This window comes from Cetorhinus maximus, chromosome 4 (genome assembly GCF_964194155.1).
Source record: "Cetorhinus maximus chromosome 4, sCetMax3.hap1.1, whole genome shotgun sequence".
NCBI classification, from domain to species: domain Eukaryota; kingdom Metazoa; phylum Chordata; class Chondrichthyes; order Lamniformes; family Cetorhinidae; genus Cetorhinus; species Cetorhinus maximus.
Window position 1 is genome coordinate 462,877 of NC_135882.1, and position 23,368 is coordinate 486,244.

At 44.7% G+C, this 23,368-nt stretch overlaps 1 protein-coding gene across 1 annotated transcript in view; it reads left to right on the forward strand.

Moving 5' to 3' along the window:
- LOC144679287 (thioredoxin domain-containing protein 6-like) overlaps positions 1-23,368 on the forward strand; it is an 83,751-nt gene that overhangs the window by 42,128 nt on the left and 18,255 nt on the right. Inside the window, exons 3-5 of the mRNA XM_078539668.1 lie at positions 10,574-10,645; positions 10,723-10,839; positions 22,624-22,699. Of these exons, the coding sequence (XP_078395794.1) occupies positions 10,574-10,645; positions 10,723-10,839; positions 22,624-22,699 (265 nt within the window). The remainder of the gene's footprint in view (positions 1-10,573; positions 10,646-10,722; positions 10,840-22,623; positions 22,700-23,368) is intronic.

Sequence of the window (23,368 nt, forward strand, 5' to 3'; positions counted from 1 at the left end):
CCACCAGGGTCAGGAGGTTTCCAGCTTCTTTAAAACTGCTTTTCTTGTAAATGGATGTCTCCTCTAAGAAAAGAAATCAAGGAAAAAAGTTCTTACATTAACCCTTTGAGGAACAGTGTCTTTTAAAAACACAAATTCTTCCAGAATGTTCTTAGTCCTTGAAGACAAACCTTTTCTGTGATTAAAGCGTTCATCACAGCTGACAATTCATCTGTTTTATTGTGAATGCTGCAGGCATTCAGAAACAGAGCCCTTATTTCAGTGTTTTCACTGTTTTTGTAAATGCTTGCCCTATCTGCTGGCATACTCTTAAGTTTGTAATTGTTGGTCCTTCCTGCCATCTTCTGATTATCATTACCTTTATTGCTACCTTGATATATTGCCTTGTATTGCTATCTTGATCACCTTGATAAGGAAGAGGTATTAGGCTATCTGTACTTAAAGTTGATAAAGCCCAGGACCAGATGAAATGCATCCAACGATATTGAGCGAAGTGAGAGTGGAAATTGCAGAGGCACTGGTCATAATTTTCCAATCTCCCTTAGATGCAAGGGGTGGTGCTAGAGGACTGGAGAATTGCAAATGTTACACCATTGTTTAAAAAAGGGTGTAAAGATAAGCCCAGAAACTCCAGGCCAGTCACGTTAAGTTCAGTGGTGAGGAAACTTCTAGAAACAATAACTAAGGACATAATTATTAGACAAATTGACACATGCAGGTTAATTAAGGAAAACCAACACGGGTTTGTTAAGGAAAAATCATGTTTAACTAACTTGCTGGAGTTTTTTGAAGAGGTAACAGAGAGGGCTGATGTGGCATATGTGGACTTCAAAAAGACATTTGTTGCAGTGCCACACAACAGACTTGTGAGCAAAGTTATAGCTTAAGGAGTAAAAGGGACAGTAGGAACATTACATGAAACTGGCTGAGTGACAGGAAACAGTAGTGGTTAATGGATATTTTTTGGTCTGGAGGAAGGTTTTTAGTGGAGTTTTCCGGGGTCACTATAGGGATCCGTGCTCTTCCTGATAGACTTTGGTGTGCAGGTCACAATTTGAAAATCTGCAGATGATACGAAACTTTAAAACATTAACTATGAGGAGGAAAGTGTAGATCTTCAAAGGACATAGACAAGTTTGCAGAATGGATGACAATTGGTAGATGAAGTTCAATGTGGAGAAATATGAGGTGATTCATTTTTGTAGGAGGAACATGGTGGGATAATATAAAATAAAGTATATATCTCTCAAAGGGGTATGGGAGTAGAGGGACCTGGGTGTGTATAAATATATGTGCTAAATCATTGAAGCTGGCAGGACAGGTTAAGAGACTGTTAATAAAGCATAAAGCATTCCTGGCTTTATTAATAGGGGCATAGAGTACAAGAGTAAGGAGGTTATGTTGAACTTGTATAAGAAACTAGTTCACCTCAGCTGGAGTATTGCATTCCGTACAGGCCACTGCACTTTAGGGAAGATGCGAAGGCAGTGGAGCGAGTGCAGAAAAGATTCACAAGAATGGTTCCCGATATGAGGAACTTCAGTTATGAAGATAGATTGGTACTGTTTTCCTTGAAAAAGAGAAGTCTAACAGGGTTAATAGAGTTATTCAAGATCAAGAGGGGTCTGGACAGAGTAGATCGGGAGAAACTGTTCCCACTCGTGAAAGAATCAAGAATGAGAGGGCCCAGATTTAAATAATTGACAAAGGAAGCAAACACGATATGAGGAAAAACCTTTTCACCCAGCATCTGGAAGGCACTTCCCAAGAGAACGGTGGAGACTGGCTCAATCAAGGCATTCCAAATTGAATTAAATTATTATCTGAACAATAAGAATGTGCCAGGTTATGGAGATGTGGTGGGTGAATTGCTCATTCAGAGAGCTGGAGCAGACGTGGGCCGAATGGCCTCCTTCTGTATTGTAACAATCTTGTGACTAGGGTTCATGTTCTTTGATTTGGATGCACTAAATTTCTTTTGTTTTAAATTGTGAACCTTGTAGCTGCAATCTTCTAATAAATAACTTGGTGATTGAATATTAATGTCTCAAGTAATCAAGGTCCCATCAAAACAGAGAGGTCCTTAGGACCCTCCTTGTATAATGAGGTTCGTTAGCCTCTCATAGTTCCTGGTAGTTTCTAAGATCAGGAAGTAGAGACCCATTGGCCTTACATTTTGTGGAGAGTTTAGACAGTGGCAGGTGTGGAGCCCATTGCTATAGCTATGTCTCTTGGCAAATCCATGTTCAGAAGTTTCCAGACTTGACTAATTTGAGGAACACGTGCATCACATGCTGGGTGGATTCTGATGGACATTGCTCTGCTGCGAAGCAGCTCAAAGAAGGTGGAATGTCACCGTGGAGGGTCTGCTTTGGGACATCGATGTCTTGTTCATGGCCTGTTGTGGATGATCGTCGAGGGGGTTGAGAGGAAGGTCCAGCTGTGAGTGGGAGAGGAGGGTCTAAGTTTGACTGGGAGAAAAAAGTGTACTGAGGGGGCGAACAATGATGTCAGGGGTGTGAGATTGGGAAGGGGGATCAATGGTGTCAGGGAGGGTGAGTTTGGGAGCAGGGGGAACAATGGTGTTGGGGGGTGAGGTTGGGAGACGGGGGAGGGAGTACAGGGAGAGGAAGATGTAACAGGGGGGAGTGCAGCAACTGAGGAGATAGGTGTAAGATGGGAGGAAGCGGTTCGGAGCGGGAAAGGGGTTTGGAGGGGGGCAGGAGTGCAAGGGGAGTTATAAGTAAGGGTAAGGGGTGGAGGAAGGAGTAGGAGTGGAATTTCTGGGTGAATGTGCAAGGGAGGGGTCTGTGGAGTCAATGACTGCCTCCTGGGGAGCGAAATGAGGGTGGGCATGATAGGAGGAAATGGTGAGAGTGAGAGAGGGCAGAGTGAGCCGGGAGGGTGAGGGTGTGACGGTATCAGTAGAAAGGACGGTGAGGGTGGTTGGTGGGGACCCAGAGGCAGACACACACCCTGGGGGTGGGAAGCAGAAGGTCGGGGAGGGCAATGTGGATGGGGATGGGACTCTCGAGAAGATGGGGAACATGCATGTTCACCTGGACACCCTGGAAAGAAAAGGGTTCTGGCTGGTAGGTGACAGGTGGAAGGTGATGCCAGGGGCGTCAACAGTGATGGGGGAAAGGACATGGGTAACTGGGGGAGGGGAAAGGACGAGGGAGTTGAAGACATTCTTCACTACTACCATCTTGCAAAATCGAAAGTGAAAGGAGCCTCATGTTGGGCGGGAACAGGTGCTGCATGGGAATGCGATCAGTGGGTGGGCGGAGATGCAGGTCAGCTCAGATGGACAACTGAAAGAGAACCCCAGCAGGTAGCATTGAAAATGCTTGGGACATTGAGGTGAGCATGATGGAGGAAGGATCCGTGCGTGTGTGAGCGCTTGCACAAGGCTGCGAAAGGCCCTGACACACGCACACTTCTACCTCCAGAATCCATCATGGGCTGGCTGCATGCAGCTGAACTGCTAGTGTGGGGGCAGTGAGGCCTGTATATGAAGCTGAAAGACACCATTACAGATTATTAAGAAAAGAGAATATATTTTCAGATTATAAAGTGACAAATGTATTCACCCGTGCAACCACTTTTAATAAGAAATTCTTAACTTTTCTAGGCCTACCACTTCTTCTAGGTGCTGCCCTGACATCCACAGCAGGGGTGGAGACAGCCTGTACAATGGTTGGCTCTGTTGCTTCTGATGACTTCGGTGTGGGTCCTCTGGAGAACTGAGGCCTTGAGAGCCTTGGCTTACTTTGGCTGTCCTCCTGTGGGCCAGCTGCTCCCTCTGCGGTGACAGAGGATGTGGTTGAGGGTGTCACAGGCAAAGGAGACCTGGAGGGAGCGGACAACCTCGGAGATCCCTGAGTAATGACCCAGGCGTGTACAGCTGCCACTCTTCCTCCCTTCGCGTGCCCAAGGACCCCAGCCTGACTCCTTGAGGGGAAGGAGCACCTGGAGGGATGTTGAGGTGCCCCATTTCTCTCTCGTGTTGCCACTGCAGGAACTCACCCATGGCTACCGTGATGGAGTACAGGTCAGTGCGCAGCTGCGCATTCTGCTGGACCAGGGTCTCCATGGTGTCCATCATCCTTCTCATGGAGACCTCCATATGCACACATGTAGGCACCACTTCATCAGAGAGCAGGCGGATGCACTCCTCTGACTCACATGCCACTCTGTTGAGGCCTTCCAACAGCTCTGCGTGATGTTCTCCCCGCCTTCTGCTGACTCTCCACGATGAGTTGTAAGGCCGAATCCAGAGGCTCGTGATCTGACTCGGACCTCACAGATGCCTCTTCCCCAACAGCCCTCCTGTGCCAGGGAGCTCGGCTGAACCTGCCTCCTCCTGCTGCGGCCATGTGTCCGTGCAGTGACTACTGGATTGTGAACGCGAGCCTGCCTTATATCTAGGTCCAAGGTTTGTGTCTCTGCACTGATGGAGGGTGTGGGTAAGCGCTGTGATGGGTCTTCCAGGCTGCTTATTTCCAGCTCTTCAATGGAGGAAGTGTTCTCTTGGCTGGAGGTGAGGACCTGATGGAGCTGAGGGACTGGCTGGCTGAGGGTGTCGGTCGCTTGGCAGAGCTCCCTGTGAACTGAAGTAGAGATGATTAGTTCATGTCAGCAGAGTCAAAAGCAGGAGAGAGCACTCACATTTGGGTTGAGAGAGGGATAATGCTGTGCAGGATCCTCATGTGGGTGCTCGCTGCCGACCTCACCGTTGCTGCAGGCATGGTCCACATCCTTGCCAGTCAGTGAGGTGGCATGCTGCTCAAAGTGAGTAAGGGACCTAATGTGGGCCACGCCACCTCCATTCTGGGACCTCTCCTTGCTGCTGTGAGCCAGCTTCTCCTGCATTGAAACAGATGGGAGGAGAGTAAGCAGCACGCATGGCACTGCATGGAATGTTTGTGTTGTGAGCGGAGCCAAGGACGAGATAAGGACAAGAGCTCCAGAGGATATGAGCCTGATGGAGATGTGAGGGTGTGTGTGAGAGTTAGTGGTGGTGTCTCTTGAAGTATGAGATCCCTGTGGATGTGTGATGGGTTTGTGAGTGTATGAGTTGAGAGTGATGAGAAGAGTGACTTGCCATGGTGGAACCGAGGAAGCCATTTATCCTCGTCCTGCACTGGGTGGCTGCCCTCTTTTTTTGCAGAGCATTGGCACTGACCACTGTTGCTACCGCCTCCCATGCTAGATTGGTGACCTTGCTCGCTGACCTTCGCCCAGAGCAGGGTAGAGGACATCGCGGTGGAGGTCTACTGCATCCAGTAGGTGCTTGAGGGAGACATCGCTAAATCTGGGGACAGCACATTTCCTCCCTTTCGCAGCCATCAGTTTGCAGTAGCTTCCTATCCCTTGAAGAGCGCTAGCTTTTATTGGGGCGGCCTTTAAATAAGACATTGGTTTACTGAAGGCCTGAGGTTACAGTGGGGCGGGTGAATAAGAGGACACTCCTCCAGCAACCCTGCATGTTTCCTGGGAATGCATGATTAATGAAGTGGGATTGGGACGATACAGTACGTAAAGCACCCCCATTGCAGCCAGTGGGTAAAACATCCTTGTTCTCGCCCGCTATTCCGTCCAGTGTCTTTGCCTTTTAAAGAAGTGCAATATTTATCTGACTAGCCAATTAAATTAAAGATTAATATTCCACATGCATACGCCACATTGTCATGAAACCTATCCCCCTCAGATCCCTCTGCTTTTCTACCCCATTTAGACACATAGATCTATATTTTATAAGCCACTGTGGTCTCCACTGCCCTATCCAAAGAGTCGGTGTGGGGGAGTGGGGTGTGGGGCTGGAGGAGGTGTGCCTGCCAATGATCCCACCAGCTACCTCGTAGCAAATTAATGATTGGAACAGCTTTAATTTCTTTAAGATGAGACATCTTTCTTGGAAGGAAGTCCCACCTTAAAGAGCTGCTGGCCAACTGTATTTGCTGGCAGCTTTGTAGTTCCAGTAGATGCAGGCAGGAGCTGCGGCCACAGCTGGGACTGCAGGCAATCTCCAACGCTGAAGAGCCTGGACTGACAGGTATGTCCGGTGCCAAGTTTTTTGGCGAGGGGTTTGAATGGATGGGGTGGGTGTATTCAAAAGGCAATGGGGAGAATGACCTCTGGGAGGAGGGGATGCCTCTAATGGCTGGCTCTCTTTCCCCCCCACTCCCCTCCCCACCACTTGCCTGACTGATGTTAATCTAATGTGTCTATAGTTCCTTGGACTTTTTCTTTATCCCTTTTCAAATACAGGAATGACTTTAGACTGATTACCAAGATGAGGGGATGTATGAAGAGAGATTGAGTAGACTAGGCCTTTATTCCCTCGAGTTTAGGAGAATCATTCATTTAAACATTGAAAATTCTTAAGTGGTTTGTCAGCGTAGATGTTGGAAGGATGCTTTCCCTGGCTGAAAAGTCTAGAACTAGGGATCATGGTCTCAGAATAAGGGGTCAGTCACCAACGTTGACATACCATGAAAGAATTTTTTAAAATGGCAATAGTGCATGAAGGTGCAGTTGATGTAGAAGATCAGCTTGATCTTATTGAATGGTGGAGTTGGCTCGAGGAGCCAAATGGTCTACTGCTTCTCTTATTTCTTATGTTCAGAGGGTGCTATATATCACTGCAATTATTGTATCCCCACGAACTACCACGAACTATAATCTTCCTATTCTACTCCTGCCATCAGTCCCTCCCATGGACTGTCTCCTGCACCGTGGTGCCATGGTTAGCATTCTGGTAGTCAAACCCACAGCCTCTAACCTTACCCTCCCCAATACCAATTACATTGTACCTGTTGGACAGAACCAGTGCTTGCAAGACTTTCTTCTCTATCTACATGGTTCCCTTTACCCTGCTGACGAAAGATCACACTCTCTCATTCCTGCATCTGTACTTTCCTCTAAGGTGTGGCAGACTCTGGAGAAAACTATCCAAGTATTCCTACCCTCCCTTATCTGTTGAAGTGTTTTCAGCTCGCATTGCAGCTCAAAGACTCTGAACTAGAGGGATGTTTACTGGAGATGTGGAAATTCAGAACATTCTTGCTGTCCACAAACCTCCATGTATCACAGTCCCTTCCCCTGTGCTGTCATCTCTAATCTTTATTTATTTATTAATCAGCAGTAACTTTTATCTAAAACTAATGGAATATCTTGAAGCTTAGTATTAATTAGCTGATTGATTAGCTTGTTGTTATGACCGGGATGGGAGAAGTGCGCAGTTTATCTAGCCCCACTAGTCCACAAGTCACACCATTAGTTTAAAAGTTCAATTCACTCACCAAAATGGCCAATGATTTAAGTTCTGTTGAAGGGTCGTGAAGACTCGAAACGTCAACTCTTTTCTTCTCCACCGATGCTGCCAGACCTGAGTTTTTCCAGGTAATTTTGTTTTTGTTAATGATTTACCTTCACTACTGTTAGACCCAGAGTAAAAGAGACTTTAACCAGGCTTCTTTCAATAACCTCAAAATGATTGATTTGTTATACAGCAAAATTTCTTTTTTAAAACAAGTTGCAAGAACTGGTCAACGCATAATTCATAATCTGGAAGTGTAACTATCTATCTCTTTTAAAATTCCCCAGTTCATACGTACACGCAAACAAGGGATAAACACTGCAGAAATGGGCGGTTGAAGAAAAGACTTGATAAAGACACTGTCGATGTGGAGCTCCTGTTGGTCCCAGTAGATGTCTGGAGGTTCTCACCAATGGAGCTTTCATGTGGATAAGAATATAGCCAGATCAGTCCTCCTTGTCTCAGCCTCTTGGGTTTCCAAAGACAGATAAGTTCCACTGAGATGAGAGTCCCTAGGTGGATACTGATAATCACTCTATTTCAGGCAAGGCAAGGAGAGTGTGAGCTGGGCAGCTTCACTTTCGCAGTTCATTCCCAACTGAGTTTAAAAAAAACAAGTTTAAAATATAAAGCTCCTCTTCGTCAGGTGATTTCCAGTAAATCACCAGGGCCTTTTCCTTTAAAACAGTTTTTTTTCCAGGCATTAAAGTAATTTCTGTCCAAATAAGCAAATACTCTCCTCCTCAAATACCATGCTGGTCAGGTGATTTCTTGGGAAAGGCTTGTTTACTCCATGTCCAAAAGTGAATTTATGAGTTATTTAATAAAAAACCCAAGTGTCCAAATAATGCCAAGTTCTTCCAAATTTTAAAAGCAAAATGTGGTTCTTGAAGATTTGGTTTTCCCAACATTGCTTTGAAATTAATGAGTAATTAATTACTAATTATTCATGTAAAGCAGATACTTATTTAATGTAAGTTGTATCTGTTTAATGTTAATGTCTGTTTAATGCTCAACATCTCCTTCTCTGGGGCAATTATATGTAACAAATACAGCGGGGCCCACATCCCTTGAAAAAAAATGTTAGTTTCCTCCACTTAATTTACTTTGTCCCCTTAGATTTATTTAGGCGATTTAGCTTCTTAGGGTCTACTTGTTTACCTAAAGGATATTATGCTCTTAAAATAATCTCCTAGCTCTGATTCCTTAGGCTCCGCTGCTCCTCACTCAGTGCTGACTATGACATCACCTCTTGAGATCTTCCCTCCATGGCAGTGTTTTGCCTTTGTATTAGCCCTGTCTTTCAGTTTTATACTTTCTCTCACCTGTTGCCTAAGGTTCTTTAAATAAATAAGTAGAGTTATTGCCCCTTATGGATGTGTGCAGGTCCTATATTCTACCAAATAACTTTTTGAACACCTCCCACTATTCCACCTGTAGCTATATCATTAATAGTTCTGCCCAGTCTATTGTGATCAATTCTGACCTCATGCCTCCATGGTTAGCCTTATCTAAATGACTAATTCAGGCCTATTACACAGTCTTAACTGTAAGATGGCTTGATCTCTTTTTGTTCAAGATCGTATTGGCTCGGATCTTCTGAGCAACAGCAATGATCGTCAGATTGTCACTTTGCTCAAAAATTCCCCCAACTCGATGCTGCTGCGTATTTCTACCAGCAGCCCGGCTTCTACAGAAATGTGTAGCGCAGAGTCTCTCAGGGAACTTAATTGGAGCATAGTGGAGTCTGGAGAAGGCAGGACACTGTCCCCTTTATACAGCACTAGTTGCAGTATGGTATGTTTAAAGGTCCAGTCCGAATGTTGGTGAATTGGTGAGTAGATGAATGGGTAGTCGGTGAGGTGGGTAGGCTGATGAGGGGCTTAAGTGGGTAGGGTGAGTAAGAAGGTACGGTTGGTAAGAGGTAGGGTGGGTAAGGTAGGTGAGTTGGTAGATGGGGCAAGGCATTGTCAGGTCTGCTCGGGGATGGGGTAGCCAGGTTGGAGGTTAGCTGGGTCTGGTTGTGGGGAGCAGTTAGGTCTTAGGGAGGTAGTTGGATCAGGTTGATGAAGTGGTCAGGTCAGGTCAGGTGGTCGGGGGAGTTGGACAGGAGGTTGTGTCAGGAGGGGTAGCCGGGTCTGGTTGGAGGTAGTCAGGTGGTGTAGTTGGACAGAGAGGGGATCATGCAATGGTTGTGTCGGGGATGGAGTTTGGGAGCCGGTGGGGTGACTGGTCTAAACTAGGTTTTAATCTGTCTAACATTTTCTGGGTAACTATCTGGCAAGTACCGCAGAACTGTCTGAAGCCTCCGACTGCAACTCATGTAAGAGACATTCGCACAGGGTCGTGGCGAACAGGGGAATTGCCCATCGGAAGTTGAAACTTCTTCGGCAATTCCCACAGAGGTCCATGCGTCAGCACTTTCACATGGCCCAACGTTCATCTTCAGTTGTACACCTGGTCTCTGACAATCTGGAGACCAGAAGATTTGGCCCATGTTCCAGTAAACTGCCCCAAATATATTCAAGAAAACAGCATTGTAGAATGTGATGAATGAGTCAATATACTCTTGTAACATAACAATTCTTTTTAATTTTTCACAGCTATTGTGCATTATGGTTTACAGATTATGGATTAAAATTGATTGTTATGATCATACATTGTCATTTCACTGTGTTCTTTTTTTTATTCATTCATGGGATGTGGGCATCACTGGCTGGGTCAGCATTTATTGCAAATTCCTAATTGTCCTTGAGAAGGTGGTGGTGAGCTACCTTCTTGAACCGCTGCAGTCCATGTGGTGTAGGTACACCCACAGTGCTGTTAGGGAGGGAGTTCCAGGATTTTGACCCAGTGACAGTGAAGGAACAGCGATATATTTCCAAAGTCAGGATGGAGAATGTCTTGGGGGGGAGCTTTCAAGGGGTGGTGTTACCATCTGCCTGTTGCCCTTGTCCTTCTAGATGGTAATGGTCGTGGGCTTTGTTTTGTATTATATTCTTAATATGAAAAAAATGAGGTAGTTCTGGAAATAAATGACTACTTATTGTGAAACATTTCAGTAGTGGATGTTCATCAAGGCTGGTGTGGACCATGTAAAGCAATCTCAAGTGTGTTCAGAAAATTGAAAATGGAATTTGGGGATGAGCTGTTACATTTTCATACAGTGAGTATTTGTGAAGTATAAAGAAGATTATTTTGAAAAGTGTTGTATTCAACACAGGTGTTGAACTTAATTTTATTTCTTAGGTTGAAGCTAGCCGCGTTCCTTTGTTAAAAGGATTTGAAGGAAAGTGTGAACCTGCCTTCATATTCATTGTGGTGAGTTAAAAATGCTGAGGGAAATTGAAAATAATACATACAATTATGAAATTTTAAATTAAATTTCTTCTTCTCAGGCTGGTAAGATTGCTGATTTCGTAAAGGGTGTCAATGCACCGGTTATCAGTAACAAAATTGTTGCATTTTTGGAAAGGGAAATTGAGTTCTACGAGAAAGGTATTGAACGTCAAGAAGTAAGTATCATCCAATTATTCTAGTTATAAAAAGTCATCTTTTAGCTTTTATTGCTGAAGAAAGGAACATGTTGAAGCTTTATGTCTTGCACTCATCAGGACACTTCGCAAGAATACCAATAAAGGGGAAGGCAACAATTTATACTGTCTGTGAAGAGAGTGTTGATTGGTTGGCAAGTGGACTCTGATTAGTAGAGGCATTACCATGGAGAATGTACCAGTGCTGGTGACTGACAGTTAACTGCCAAGCATTGTTTGAAATTTAAACCAGGCAGCTTGACCTTGATTGGCCAAGACACTGCCCTGAGGAATGAGTCAGTGAATGGCTGTCAATTATTTTGTTTAGCTGAAACAGACGCAATGATAGTACACGCTCTCCCAGCCGCTGTTCGTAATGGGCAAGGTACAGACTGTACCCAATCAGCCCGTGCGTGCAAAACAGTGTCCAGTATTAGATGTGATTAGACAACATTTGCTAAATGACCGTCAGTGTGCTAAGAATTACATTGACAAGCAATTTAAGATTGTCAGTCGGGCTTGCAGTGTGGCGCATTTGTGTGTGCTGGAAACTGCATATATTAATACAAAGGGCCCTGATCTTTGCAAACAGAAAGAACATGTACACACATTGTGCCTGTTTCAGCTAAACAAAATAAGTGACAGCCATTCACTGACTCATTCCTCAGGACAATGCCTTGACCAATCAGGTCAAGCTGCCTGCTTTAAACTTCAAACAATGCTTGGCAGTTAACTGTCAGTCACTATCACTAGTGCATTCTCCATGGCAATACCTTCACTAATCAGAATCCACTTGCCAACCAATCAATACTTTGTTCACATACAGTATAAATCGTTGTCTTCCCCTATATTGGTATTCTTGCAAAGTGTCCTGAAGAGTGCAAGACAAAAAGCTTTGACATGTCTCTTTTTTTCAGCAATACTCAAGTTCTGTACTACCAAATGACTATTTTAGGTTTTAAGACGTTTAGTTGAATACATATGTTCTGATGTGGAATAGAGTAACATTAAGAACATATTAAAATATGTAAGAAAAATTCAAGCACCAGACGAGGCCACCTGGTACCCAAAAATTCCTCCCTTAGAATTTTGAATGCACCAGGTCCAGATCTTCTGACCTCCAGATGGTCAGAGACTGGACATACCCTGGAAGATGTGCCATGGGACCCCTCTGAAGTCCCAACACAAGGAGTCTGTGGGAATTGCCCGGGAAGTTGAGCTTCCAATAGGTAATTACCCTGCTCCCTTGAACCCTTTGAAAAAGTCTCCAACTCCGAGTTAAGAGTCGGAGACTTTGGACAATTCCAACTTACCTGAATAGTTACCCAGGAAATGCTTGATAGATTAAAAACTAGCCTAACATCTGGGTAACTACAGAACGGACCCCCCAATCACTCACATTGACCCCCCCAGCCTGCACCACCCTGACTCCGGCTCCCCAATCAACCCCTCTGACTCCCTGCCGATGCCCTGATACCCACCCCGACACTGACCTGAATAGCTCCCATCACTCCCTGACCCAAACTGACTAGTCCCCACCACCTAACTTCCACCAGCCGACTCTTCCCCCTCACCTTTTGATTCATTCATGGGATGTGGGCATCACTGGCTAGGCCAGTATTTATTGCCTAAACCTAATTGCCCTTGAGAAGGTGATGGTGAGCTGCAGTCCATGTGGTTTAGGTACACCCACAGTAATGTTTGGGAGGGAGGTCCAGGATTTTGACCTAGTGACAGTGAAGGAACGGTGATATGTTTCCAAGTCAGGGATAGTGTGTGCCTTGAAGTGCGACTTCAGGTAGTGGTGTTACCATGCATCTGCTGCCCTTGTCCTTCTAGATGGTAGCGGTTGTGGGTTTGGTAGGTGCTGACTTGGTGAGTTCCTGCAGTGCATCTTGTAGATGGTACGCAGTGCTGCCACTGTGCATCAGTGGTGGAGTGAGTGAATGTTTGTGGATGGGGTGCCAGTTAAACGGGCTGCTTTGTCCTGGATGGTGTTGAGTTTCTTGAATATTGTTGGAGCTGCACTCATCCAGGCAAGTGGAGAGTTTACGATCACACTCCTGAATTGTGCCTTGTAGATGGTAGAAAAGCTTTGGGGATTCAGGAGGTGAGTTGCTTATTGCAGGATTCATAGCCTCTGACCTGCTCTTGTAGCCATGGCATTTATTTGGCTAGTCCAGTTCAGTTTCTGGTCAATGGTAACCTCCAGGATGTTGATAGTGGGGAATTCAGCGGTGCTAATGCCATTGAATGTCATGAGGTGATGATTAGATTCTGTCTTGTTAGAGATGGTCATTGCCTGGCACTTGTGTGGTACGAATGTAACTTGCCATTTGTCAGTCCAAGCCTGGATATTGTCCGGGTCTTTCTGTATTAGGACAGGGACTGCTTCAGTATCTGAGGAGTCATGAATGATGCGGAACATTGTGCAATCATCAGTAATCATCCCTACTTCTGACCTTTAAGATGGAAGGAAGTTCGCAGATGAAGCAGCTGAGGATGGTTGGGCGTAGGACACTACCCTGATGAAATCTGCAGTGATGCCCTAGAACTGAGATGATTGACCTCCAACAGCCACAACCTTTTGTGTGAGGTATGGCTCCAACCAGCAGAGAGTTTCACCCCTGATTCCCATTTACCCAAGTTTTGCTAGGGCTCCTTGATGCCACACCTGGTTAAATGTTACCTTAATGTCAAGGGCAGTCATTCTCACCTCACCTCTGGAGTTCAGCTCTTTTGTCCATGTTTGACCAAGGCTTTAATAAGGTCAGGAAACGAGTGGCCCTGGCGGAACCCAAACTGAGCATCAGTGAGCAGGTTATTGCTAAGCAAGTGCTGCTTGATAGCACTGTTGATGATTCCTTCCATCACTTTACTGATGATCGGGAGTAGACTAATGGGGCTGTAATTGGTCGGGTTAGATTTGTCTTGCTTTTTGTGTACAGGACATACCTGGGCAATATTCCACATTGCTGGGTAAATGCCAGTGTTGTAGCTGTACTGGAACAGCTTGGTTTGGGGCGGGGCAAGTTCTGGAGCACAAGTCTTCAGTACTATTGTAAGTTTAACTTCAGAGGTGGGGAAAATTATAGAAACAATAATTCGGGACAAAATTAACAGCCACACAGACAAATACAGGTTAATTAAGGAAAGCCAGCACGTATTTCATAAGGGAAGGTCATGTTTAACCAACTTGTTATTTTTTTGAATAGGTAACAGAGAGGGTTAATGTAGGCAATGCTGTTGATGTGGTGTACATGGACTTCTAAAAGGCACTCAATAGAATCCTGCACAGACTTGAGCAAAGTTATAGCTCAAGGAGTAAAAGGGCAGTAGCAACATGGATACAAAGTCTAAAATGAAGATGGAAATGTAATCGGGTTTAAATTAGGATTGAAAAGGGGGAGGAAGAACAAAAGGAAGGTCTGTGAAAGGTTGGAGGGCAAAAGGGATTAACTGACCAAAAATTTCATGGTACAAAAGGGAAAGGGAGTGGTAATGGTTTTAGTAAAGAAGCAAAAGATTTATCCAGAATGGGTGCAAATGACAGAATACTAAACCGCTGTTCCAAAAGCAAAGACATGAGAAACAAGATTCAGATCTCAGATTTTCAGCATCAACTAAAAAAAATCCTGCAATATTTTATTAGTATTAAAAAGGTAAGCTTTCAGGCATCTTCATGATGCATGTTGATTTTTTAAAAATTCTTTCATGGGACCTGGATATCTGGCTAAATCAGCATTTATTGCCCTTGAGGAAATGGCCCCTGAACCGCTGCAGTCCATGTGATGTAGGTACACCCACAGTGCTGTTAGGAAGGGAGTACCAGGATTTTGACCCAGTGACAGTGAAGGAATAGCAATATATTTCCAAGATGTATGGTGTATGGTTTGCAGCTGGTGGTGTTCCTATGCATTGGCTGCCCTGTCCTAGGTTGTAGAGGTCGCGGGTTTGGAAGGTGCTATCAATGACTTCTTATGGGATGGTACTGTGGAATTTGAGAAATGTATTACTCGTAAGGTTAAAGTGGAATTTAAGACTGGAAGTCAGGCTTCAAGGCTTTTAAATAGATTGGTCTAGAAATTAAGCAGAATAGGTCTGGGGTAACTTTGAATCAGAAATCCTATTTTAGAAAGTGTTACTCCTATCCTGGTTAATCATGCTAGGTCATCCATTATATTTAATTCCCTTCACAATAAATGATAGCATTCTATTAGCTTTCCTAATTACTAGCTGTACTTGCATACTAGCCTTTTGTGATTCATGAACTAGCATACCCAGATCCCTCTGCACCTCAGAGCACTGCAATCTCTCACTGCTTAGATAATATGCTTCTCTTCCATCTTCACCCAAGAGAATGAGGATGAAGGTATTGAACTCGGGGAGAGAGACTGCGAGGTTCTTGAGCAAATTGATATGGGGAGTGACAAGGTATTGGAGGTGTTGGCAGGCTTAAAAGTGGATAAATCTCCAGGCCCGGATGATTTGTGTCCCAGACTGCTGAGGGAGGCAAGGGAGGAGATCGCAGGGGCTCTGACCCAAATTTTTAATTCCTCTCTGGCTATGGGGGGGTGCCAGAGGACTCCAGAGGACTGGAGAACAGCTAATGTGGTTCCACTATTTAAGAAGGGCTCTGGATATAAGCCAGGGAACTACAGGCCAGTGAGTCTCACGTCAGTGGTAGGGCAACTATTGGAGAAAATTCTGAAGGAGAGAATCTATCTCCACTTGGAGAGGCATGGTATGATCAGGGATAGTCAGCATGGCTTTGTCAGAGGGAGGTCATGCCCAACAAATTTGATTGAATTTTTTGAGGAGGTGACTAGGTGTGTAGTTGAGGGTAGTGCAGTTGATGTAGTTTATATGGATTTCAACAAAGCCTTTGACAAGGTCCCACTTGGGAGAATTATAAAGAAGGCAAATGCACATGGGATACAGGGTAATTTGATAAGGTGGATTCAAAATTGACTTAGTTATAGGAGGCAGAGGGTGATGACAGAAGGATACTTTAATGACTGGAAGCCAGTGTCCAGTGGCGTACCACAGGGATCTGTGCTGGGTCCCCTATTATTTGTCATTTATATAAGTGACGTAGATGACTATGTGGGGGTAGGATTAGTATGTTTGCGGATGACACAAAGATTGGCCGGGTGGTTAACAGTGAGGTTGAGTGTCTTGGGCTACAGGAAGATATAGACGGGATGGTCAAATGGGCAGGTAAGTGGCAGATGGAATTTAACCCTGAAAAGTGTGAGGTGATACACTTTGGAAGGAGTAATTTGACAAGAAAGTATTCAATGAACGGCATGACACTAGGAAGTTCTGAAGAACAAAGGGACCTTGGCATGTGTGTCCATAGATCTCTGAAGGTGGAGGGGCATGTTAGTGGGGTGGTGAAAAAGGCATATGGGACACTTGCCTTTATCAATCGAGGCATAGATTACAAAAGTAGGGAGGTCATGTTGGAGTTGTGTAGAACCTTGGTGAGGCCACAGCTGGAGTACTGTGTGCAGTTTTGGTCGCCACATTATAGGAAGGATGTACTTGCACTGGAGGGGGTGCAGAGGAGATTGACCAGGATGTTGCCTGGGATGAAACATTTAAGTTATGAAGAGAGGTTGGAGAGACTTGGGTTGTTTTCGTTGGAGCAGAGAAGACTGAGGGGCGACCTGATTGAGATGTACAAGATTATGAGGGGCATGGACAGGGTGGATAGGGAGCGGCTGTTCCCCTTAGTTGAAGGGTCAGTCACGAGTGAACATAAGTTCAAGGTGAGGGGCAGGAGGTTTAGTGGGGATGTGAGGAAAAACTTTTATACTCAGAGGGTGGTGACGGCCTGGAATGCGCTGCCTGGGAGGGTGGTGGAGGCGGGTTGCCTCACATCCTTGAAAAAGTACCTGGATGAGCACTTGGCACGTCATAACATTCAAGGCTATGGGCCAAGTGCTAGTAAATGGGATTAGGTAGGTAGGTCAGGTGTTTCTTACGTGTTGGTGCAGACTCGATGGGCCGAAGGTCCTCTTCTGCACTGTGTGATTCTATTCCTGCCGAAATGGAAAATTTCACATTTTCCCACATTATACTCCATCTGCCAGATCTTCGCTCGCCTATCTATATCTATCTATATCGGTTTGTGGCCTCCTGATATCCACTTCACAGCTTACTTTCCTACCTATCTTTGTGTCATCAGCAAATTTGGTAACCATCCCTTCAATCCCCTCATCCAAGTCATTTATATAAATTGTAAACAGTTGAGGTCCCAGCACTGATCCCTGTGGTACATCACTCGTTACATCTTGCCAACCTGAAAAAGACCCATTTATCCTACCCTCTGCTTCCTGTTAACCAGCCAATCTTCTATCCATGCCAATATATTACCCCCTATACCATGAGCTTTTATTTTCCGCAATAACCTCCAAAGTGAGACTTTATCAAATGCCTTCTAGAAATTTAAGTACAGTACATCCACTGGTTCCCCTTTATGCACAGCACATGTTACTTCCTCAAAGAACTCCAATAAGTTGGTTAAACATGATTTCCCTTTCACAAAACCATGTTGACTCTGCCTGATTACCTTGAGCTTATCCAAGTACCCTGCTATAACTTCTTTAATAATAATTTCTAACATTTTCCCTATGAAAGATGTTAAGCTAACTGGCCTGTCATTTCCCACTTCCTGTCTCCCTCCCTTTTTGAATAATGGAGTTACATTTGCTATCTTCCAATCTAATGGCACCTTCCCGAATCTAGAGAGTTTTGGAAACTTAAAACCAATGCATCAACTATCTCACTAGCCACTTCCCTTACGATCCGAAGGTGAAATCCATCAGGACCCGGGCTCTTGTCAGCCCGCAGCTAAATAATTACGATTTGATCGCCATTACGGAGACATGGCTGCAGGAGGTCATGGATTGAGACCTGAATATTGAAGGGTACAGGATATTTAGGAAGGACAGGAAGTGAGGAAAAGGTGGAGGGATGGCTCTGTTAGTTAATGATGGTATTAACACAATAGAGAGGGATGACCTAAGTTCAGGAAGCCAGGATGTGGAAACAATTTGGGTAGAGATGAGAAATGGTAAAGGCAAGAAGTCACTTGTGGAAGTTGTGTACAGGCCCCCTAGCAGAAACTACATGGTAGGGTTGAGCATAAAGGAAGAAATAGTTGGAGCTTGTCAGAAAGGCACGGCAATAATCATGGGAGATTTTAATTTACGTATTGCCTGGAAAAGTCAGATGGGCAAAGATAGCCTAGGTGAGGAGTACATTGAATGTTTTTGGGATAGTTTCTTGGAACAGCATGTTCTGGAGCCAACCTGAGAGCAAGCTATACTAGACCTGGTATTGTGCAATGAGATCGGAGTAACTAATGATCTCATAGTGAAGGCTCCCCTAGGTAGTAGCAACCATAATATGATTGAATTTTACATTCAGTTTGAGGGAGAGAGAGGAGTGGGCCTGAGACTAAGAGTGGAATTTTGCGCTTGTCAGGCCGGCTCAGCGGGGGCGGTTGGAAAGCCAACCGCCGACTGTGATCGAGGCCGGAAGGAGATTTCATGCTGGCAGGTCAGTTAAGGCTCAGCACTGTCTGTGCTGGCGGGGGTAGGAGGTCGAGTGGGGCAAGTGTGAACATTGTGCATGCGCGTTTGAAAAGATGAAGAGTTTTTAAAAAATAATAAAGAAATGAAAAATGTTATAAAACGTGTCCTGTCATGTGACTCTGTCATATGAGCAGGGACATGTTATTAATTAAAATTTTTATTTTATTTTTATTTGCTTTAGGGAACCTCATCCTGCTCGGATGAGGTTTTCTAAAAAGTGCAAAAAGCCACTTGGCCTTAAAATTTCTTTTAATTACCTTGTTAAATGTCTTAATAGGCCTTCTAATTGTCAGCGGGTGTGCTGCCAACTCTGGCGCGCGCCTGCCAACTGAAATACTGTGTTGATGTCGGGACACTCGCCCAATGTAAACGCGCGTCATTTTACGCTCAAGCGGGTTGGGCATGCGCCCACCCGCCAAGGTAAAAATTTTGCCCTAAGTTTCTGAACATAATTAAGGGCAATTATGAGGGCATGAAAGCTGAGCTGGCGAAAGTGAATTGGCAAATTAGGTTAAAGGATAGGTCAATAGAGATGCAGTGGCAGATATTTAAGGGGATATTTCAGAATGCACAGAATAGATACATTCCAACGGGTAAGAAAAAGTCCGAGGGACGGGCACACCATCCACGTTTAACTAGAATGGTTACAGACAGTATCAAACTTAAAGATAAAGCATATAATTGTGCAAAGATAGGTGGAAGGCCAGAAGATTGGACAGAAGATAAGGAACAGCAAAGGATGACTAAAAGACTAATAAGGAGGGGAAAATTAGAGTATGAGAGAAAGCTAGCCAGAAATATAAAAACAGATGGCAAAAGTTTTATTAATATTTAATAAAGAAAAGAGTTAAAACAAACTGAGCATTGGTCCTATGGAAAGTGAGTCTGGAGAATTGATAATGGAAAATGAGATGGCAGATGATTTGAACAGGTATTTACGTGATTATTTATTTCCATGTGCGCTCTCAGTTCATCTGTGTTGTTTCAAATGCTACGTGCATTCAGATACAGAGATTTTAGTTTTATCTGTTTATTCTTTTTATAGCCTCTAGTTTTAACTGTTGATTTACTGTTAGATTTGTACTCTCTCTCCCTTTCTGTCATAATCTGTTTTTCATTCCCCATAATAATACCTTTCTTTTTTGCCTTGCTTCTGCTCTTTGATTTACCACATCCTCCCAAATTTGATCCCTTGCCCCCACTATTTAGTTTAGAACCCTCTTTACTTCCCTAGTTATACTGCTCGGAAGAACGCTGGTCCCAGCACAGTTCGGATGTAGACCATCCCAATGATACAGATCCCACTTTCCACAGTACTGGTGCCAGTGCCCCATGAACCGGAACCCACTTCACCTACACCAGCCTTTGAGCCACACGCTCATCTCCCTAATCTGATTTTCCTGTGCCAATCTGCACGTGGCTCAGGTAATAATCCAGAGATTATGACCTTTGAGGTTCTGTTTTTTAATTTGGTGCCTAGGTCCTCATACTGACTATGCCGAGCCCCCTTCTTTGTTTTTCCTGTCATTGGTACCTACATGAACCATGGGTCCTCCCCCTCCCACTGCAAGTTCCTCTCTAGCCCCAAACATATGTCCCACGCCCTGGCAGGCAACACAGCCGCTTGAACTCATGCTCTTTGCTGCAGGTAACAGTGTCAATCCCTCTGACTGTACTATTCTCTACTATCATTATATTCCTTTTTGCTCCCCCCACTTGAATGGCTTCCTGTGCCACGGCCAGTTAGCTCATCCACCCAGCAGCCCCGACTCTCATCCAAACAAGCTGAAGAAACCTCAAACCTGTTGGACAATTGCAGAGGCTCACACTCCTGCCCTCTGATCCCCCTTACCTGCCCCACTCGCAGTCACACTTCCCTGTCCCTGACCACTGACCAAATCAGAAGACCCTGACTTAAGTGGTGTGACTGCCTCCTGGTACAAAGAATCCATGTAACTTTCCCCTTCCCCGATGCATTGCCATGTCCATAGTTCAGCCTGAAGCTCATAAACTCTGAGCTGAAGCTGCTCAAACTTCAAATACATATTGCAGCCGTGTTTGGCTGGGATCACACTGGCATCCAGGAGCTCCCGCATGCTGCAGCTATGACACACCACCTGTCCTGACATCCTTAATGTGTTCTAATTAACTATTTAATTATTTTATTCAATTATATATTTTACTTTTTATATATTTTATTAACCTTACCAGCAGTTGCTAGACTATTTTGAACCTTAGAAATAGAATAAACCCTAGTCACTTACCAGATACTCACCAAATAACTAGCTTCTTCCCCTGTAGCAGGGTACGACCACTTCCTGAAAGCTGAGAAAGTTAGAAAGCAAAAGAGCACCTCTTTCCCTTTCTCCCCAACTCCCTGAGTTACCCATTCCTAGCACTCTATTGCAAGCCTCTTGCAGTAAACCTTACCTACAGCACCTCTTTCCCCTTATGCACCGAACTCCCACTTGAACCAAATTCCCAAATATACTCACCTGGTTTCTGTCTCACTCAGGACAAAGTCTCCCTTCGCTGATCGTGTGCCTCTTACTGATGAGTAAGAGGACTCTACTGGGGAATCTCGCAGATTTGAGCAAACACATCCCGGAACGTAAGAGGGCACCTCCAGCATTGATTTTTGCTGATCTCTAGATAAGAGCACTGCCGGCATTACACCCATGGTAGGACAATGCTTGCTGTTGCAGCGGTCCACATTCACCAGCCTCTTGACCATATAGAGGCCCCGCTACCTCTTGTTGCTCAGGCCCTTGCTCCTCTTGGTCCCGTGCCAAGCTGCAATGGGCCCTCCATCTCCTCATCTGGATGAGAGCCATTAAGAAGGCAGGGTTGCCTGCAGCCTGCATCATTGATGCCTCAGTGGCTGTGTGAATGAGTTGAATTGATGAATTTAGTATGCATATTCTTTACAGGTTTCCCTCCATCTCAAAGCCAGCAGGCAAGTGCTAAGCCCTTTACCTGGCCCGTCTAGACATGGGCACCCCAACACTTCCAGTTATAGGACATCCTAGAGGGCCAGAATTCGGTATTCCTCTTGCTCATACATGAATGTGTATGGAGACTTTGTTCTTTGACCAGGGTGATGACAGCTATGTGCAGGAAGCCTCACGCCAACAATTTTCCATTTGTCTCCATCACCCTTGAAACTCTATAGAGATACCATTGCCTTGGCAGATTTGAAGATTAACCGCATGATCCCTTATCAGCCATGACCATTCACCCGGTAGGATGGAGGCTTGGAGTCGCGATTTGGCTTCCCTTCACTAGGCATTCTACCTTCCTCCCTCCCTTCACCCTGCCTCTGACTGCAGCCGATGGCAAATGATACAATGAACGGCAGCTCCACACCTTGCTGGGATCTCGATGTTTGAGATCCATGAGTCGGGAACAAATCCGTTGCAATGCGGCCTTCACCATAGAGAGGAGAACAAGTGAACTTCTTTGACATCCAGTTGCCTCAATTATCAGGGTGTCCCTTTGGTTGGCCACTTGCGCTGACCTTGAACTCCACACACCCGAAAATACCCTCCTCCCATTTTGAGGATTCATATGTAGAGAGCAACTGTGTGGTCAAGAAAAGCCTTGAGAAAATGGTGCACATTCCTTTTTAGACATGTTCCACCACTTTCTACCCACCTTCTTCCCCCCATCACCATAGACCCAACGAATATCACCATCCCTCTCCCTTCTGAAACCCTTGAACCTCCCATTACCCTGGACCCCATAATGATCCACCCCACATGACATTCCTCCCCTCAGAGCTGACACCCGTTTCCCTATCCATGCCCACCCTGACCTGCCTTGTCACCCTCCATGACCAACCCGATGAGACCTTCTCACCCTGAACCCACCACCCTACCGCACCCCAGTTCCCCCTCTGACTGTGACTGTTCCCTCCTACCACCAGTACCCTGAGTTCTCCCCACCCCCAGGGACCACCATTGACACCACTAACCCCACCCTCTAAGACACTCTTCCCCCCCCTCCCTGGACACTCCCCTACCATAGAAGTGAGCATTTCCACATCATGAAGTTTTCATGTTACCAGATGCATCCAACCCAACCCAGGAGACTGACAAGATATAGCATGGTCATTGCTTCTTGAATTTTGTTATGGGGTTAAATACCTTCTATTTTTAACCAGATCGAAACAATTCAGCTATATGATGTGGAAGATGAAATGGAAGATTTTATGCAAGCGGCAATAACCAAACAAGTTGGTGAGTGATGCTGAAGAAATAACATATACCCTTAAAAAGAAATATTGAGACATTAGTTTTCAAAATATTTACAGTAATTCAGTCATGGCCACAAGTCAATTTACCTGCCATTTCTCCATATTCCTTTATACCAATTAAAGTCTATTGATCTGTCAATCTGATGGCATTTCCCCAGAAGAAATAGTTTCTCTGTATCCTTGGTTATTTTAAACACCTCAAGAATGAGAATAAATCAGCAGCTAAATAAGAGGGAACCCAGAAGTTGTTCATAAACGCAAACAATAAAGTGATAAAACAACAATGACCTGAAAGGTTAACAAATGCTGCCAGACCTGTGAGCGTTTCCAGCATTTTCTGTTTTTATTTCAGATTTACAGCATCCACAATATTTTGCTTTTATAAATAGTCAAGGTATTATGGGAAACAGATAGTTTCTCACAATCTACCCTATTTCCACTAGTTGGGGAGTCTAGGACTAGGTGGCATAGTCTAAAAATTAGAGCCAGACCACTCAGGAGTGAAATTATGAACCATTTATTTATACAAGAGGTACGAGAGATTTGCAACTCATTTTCGCAAACATCAATTCACACTAGATAAATTGTTCATTTTAAAACTGAGTTTGATAGATTTTTGTAAGCAATAGGTATTAAGCGATATGAGCAGGTA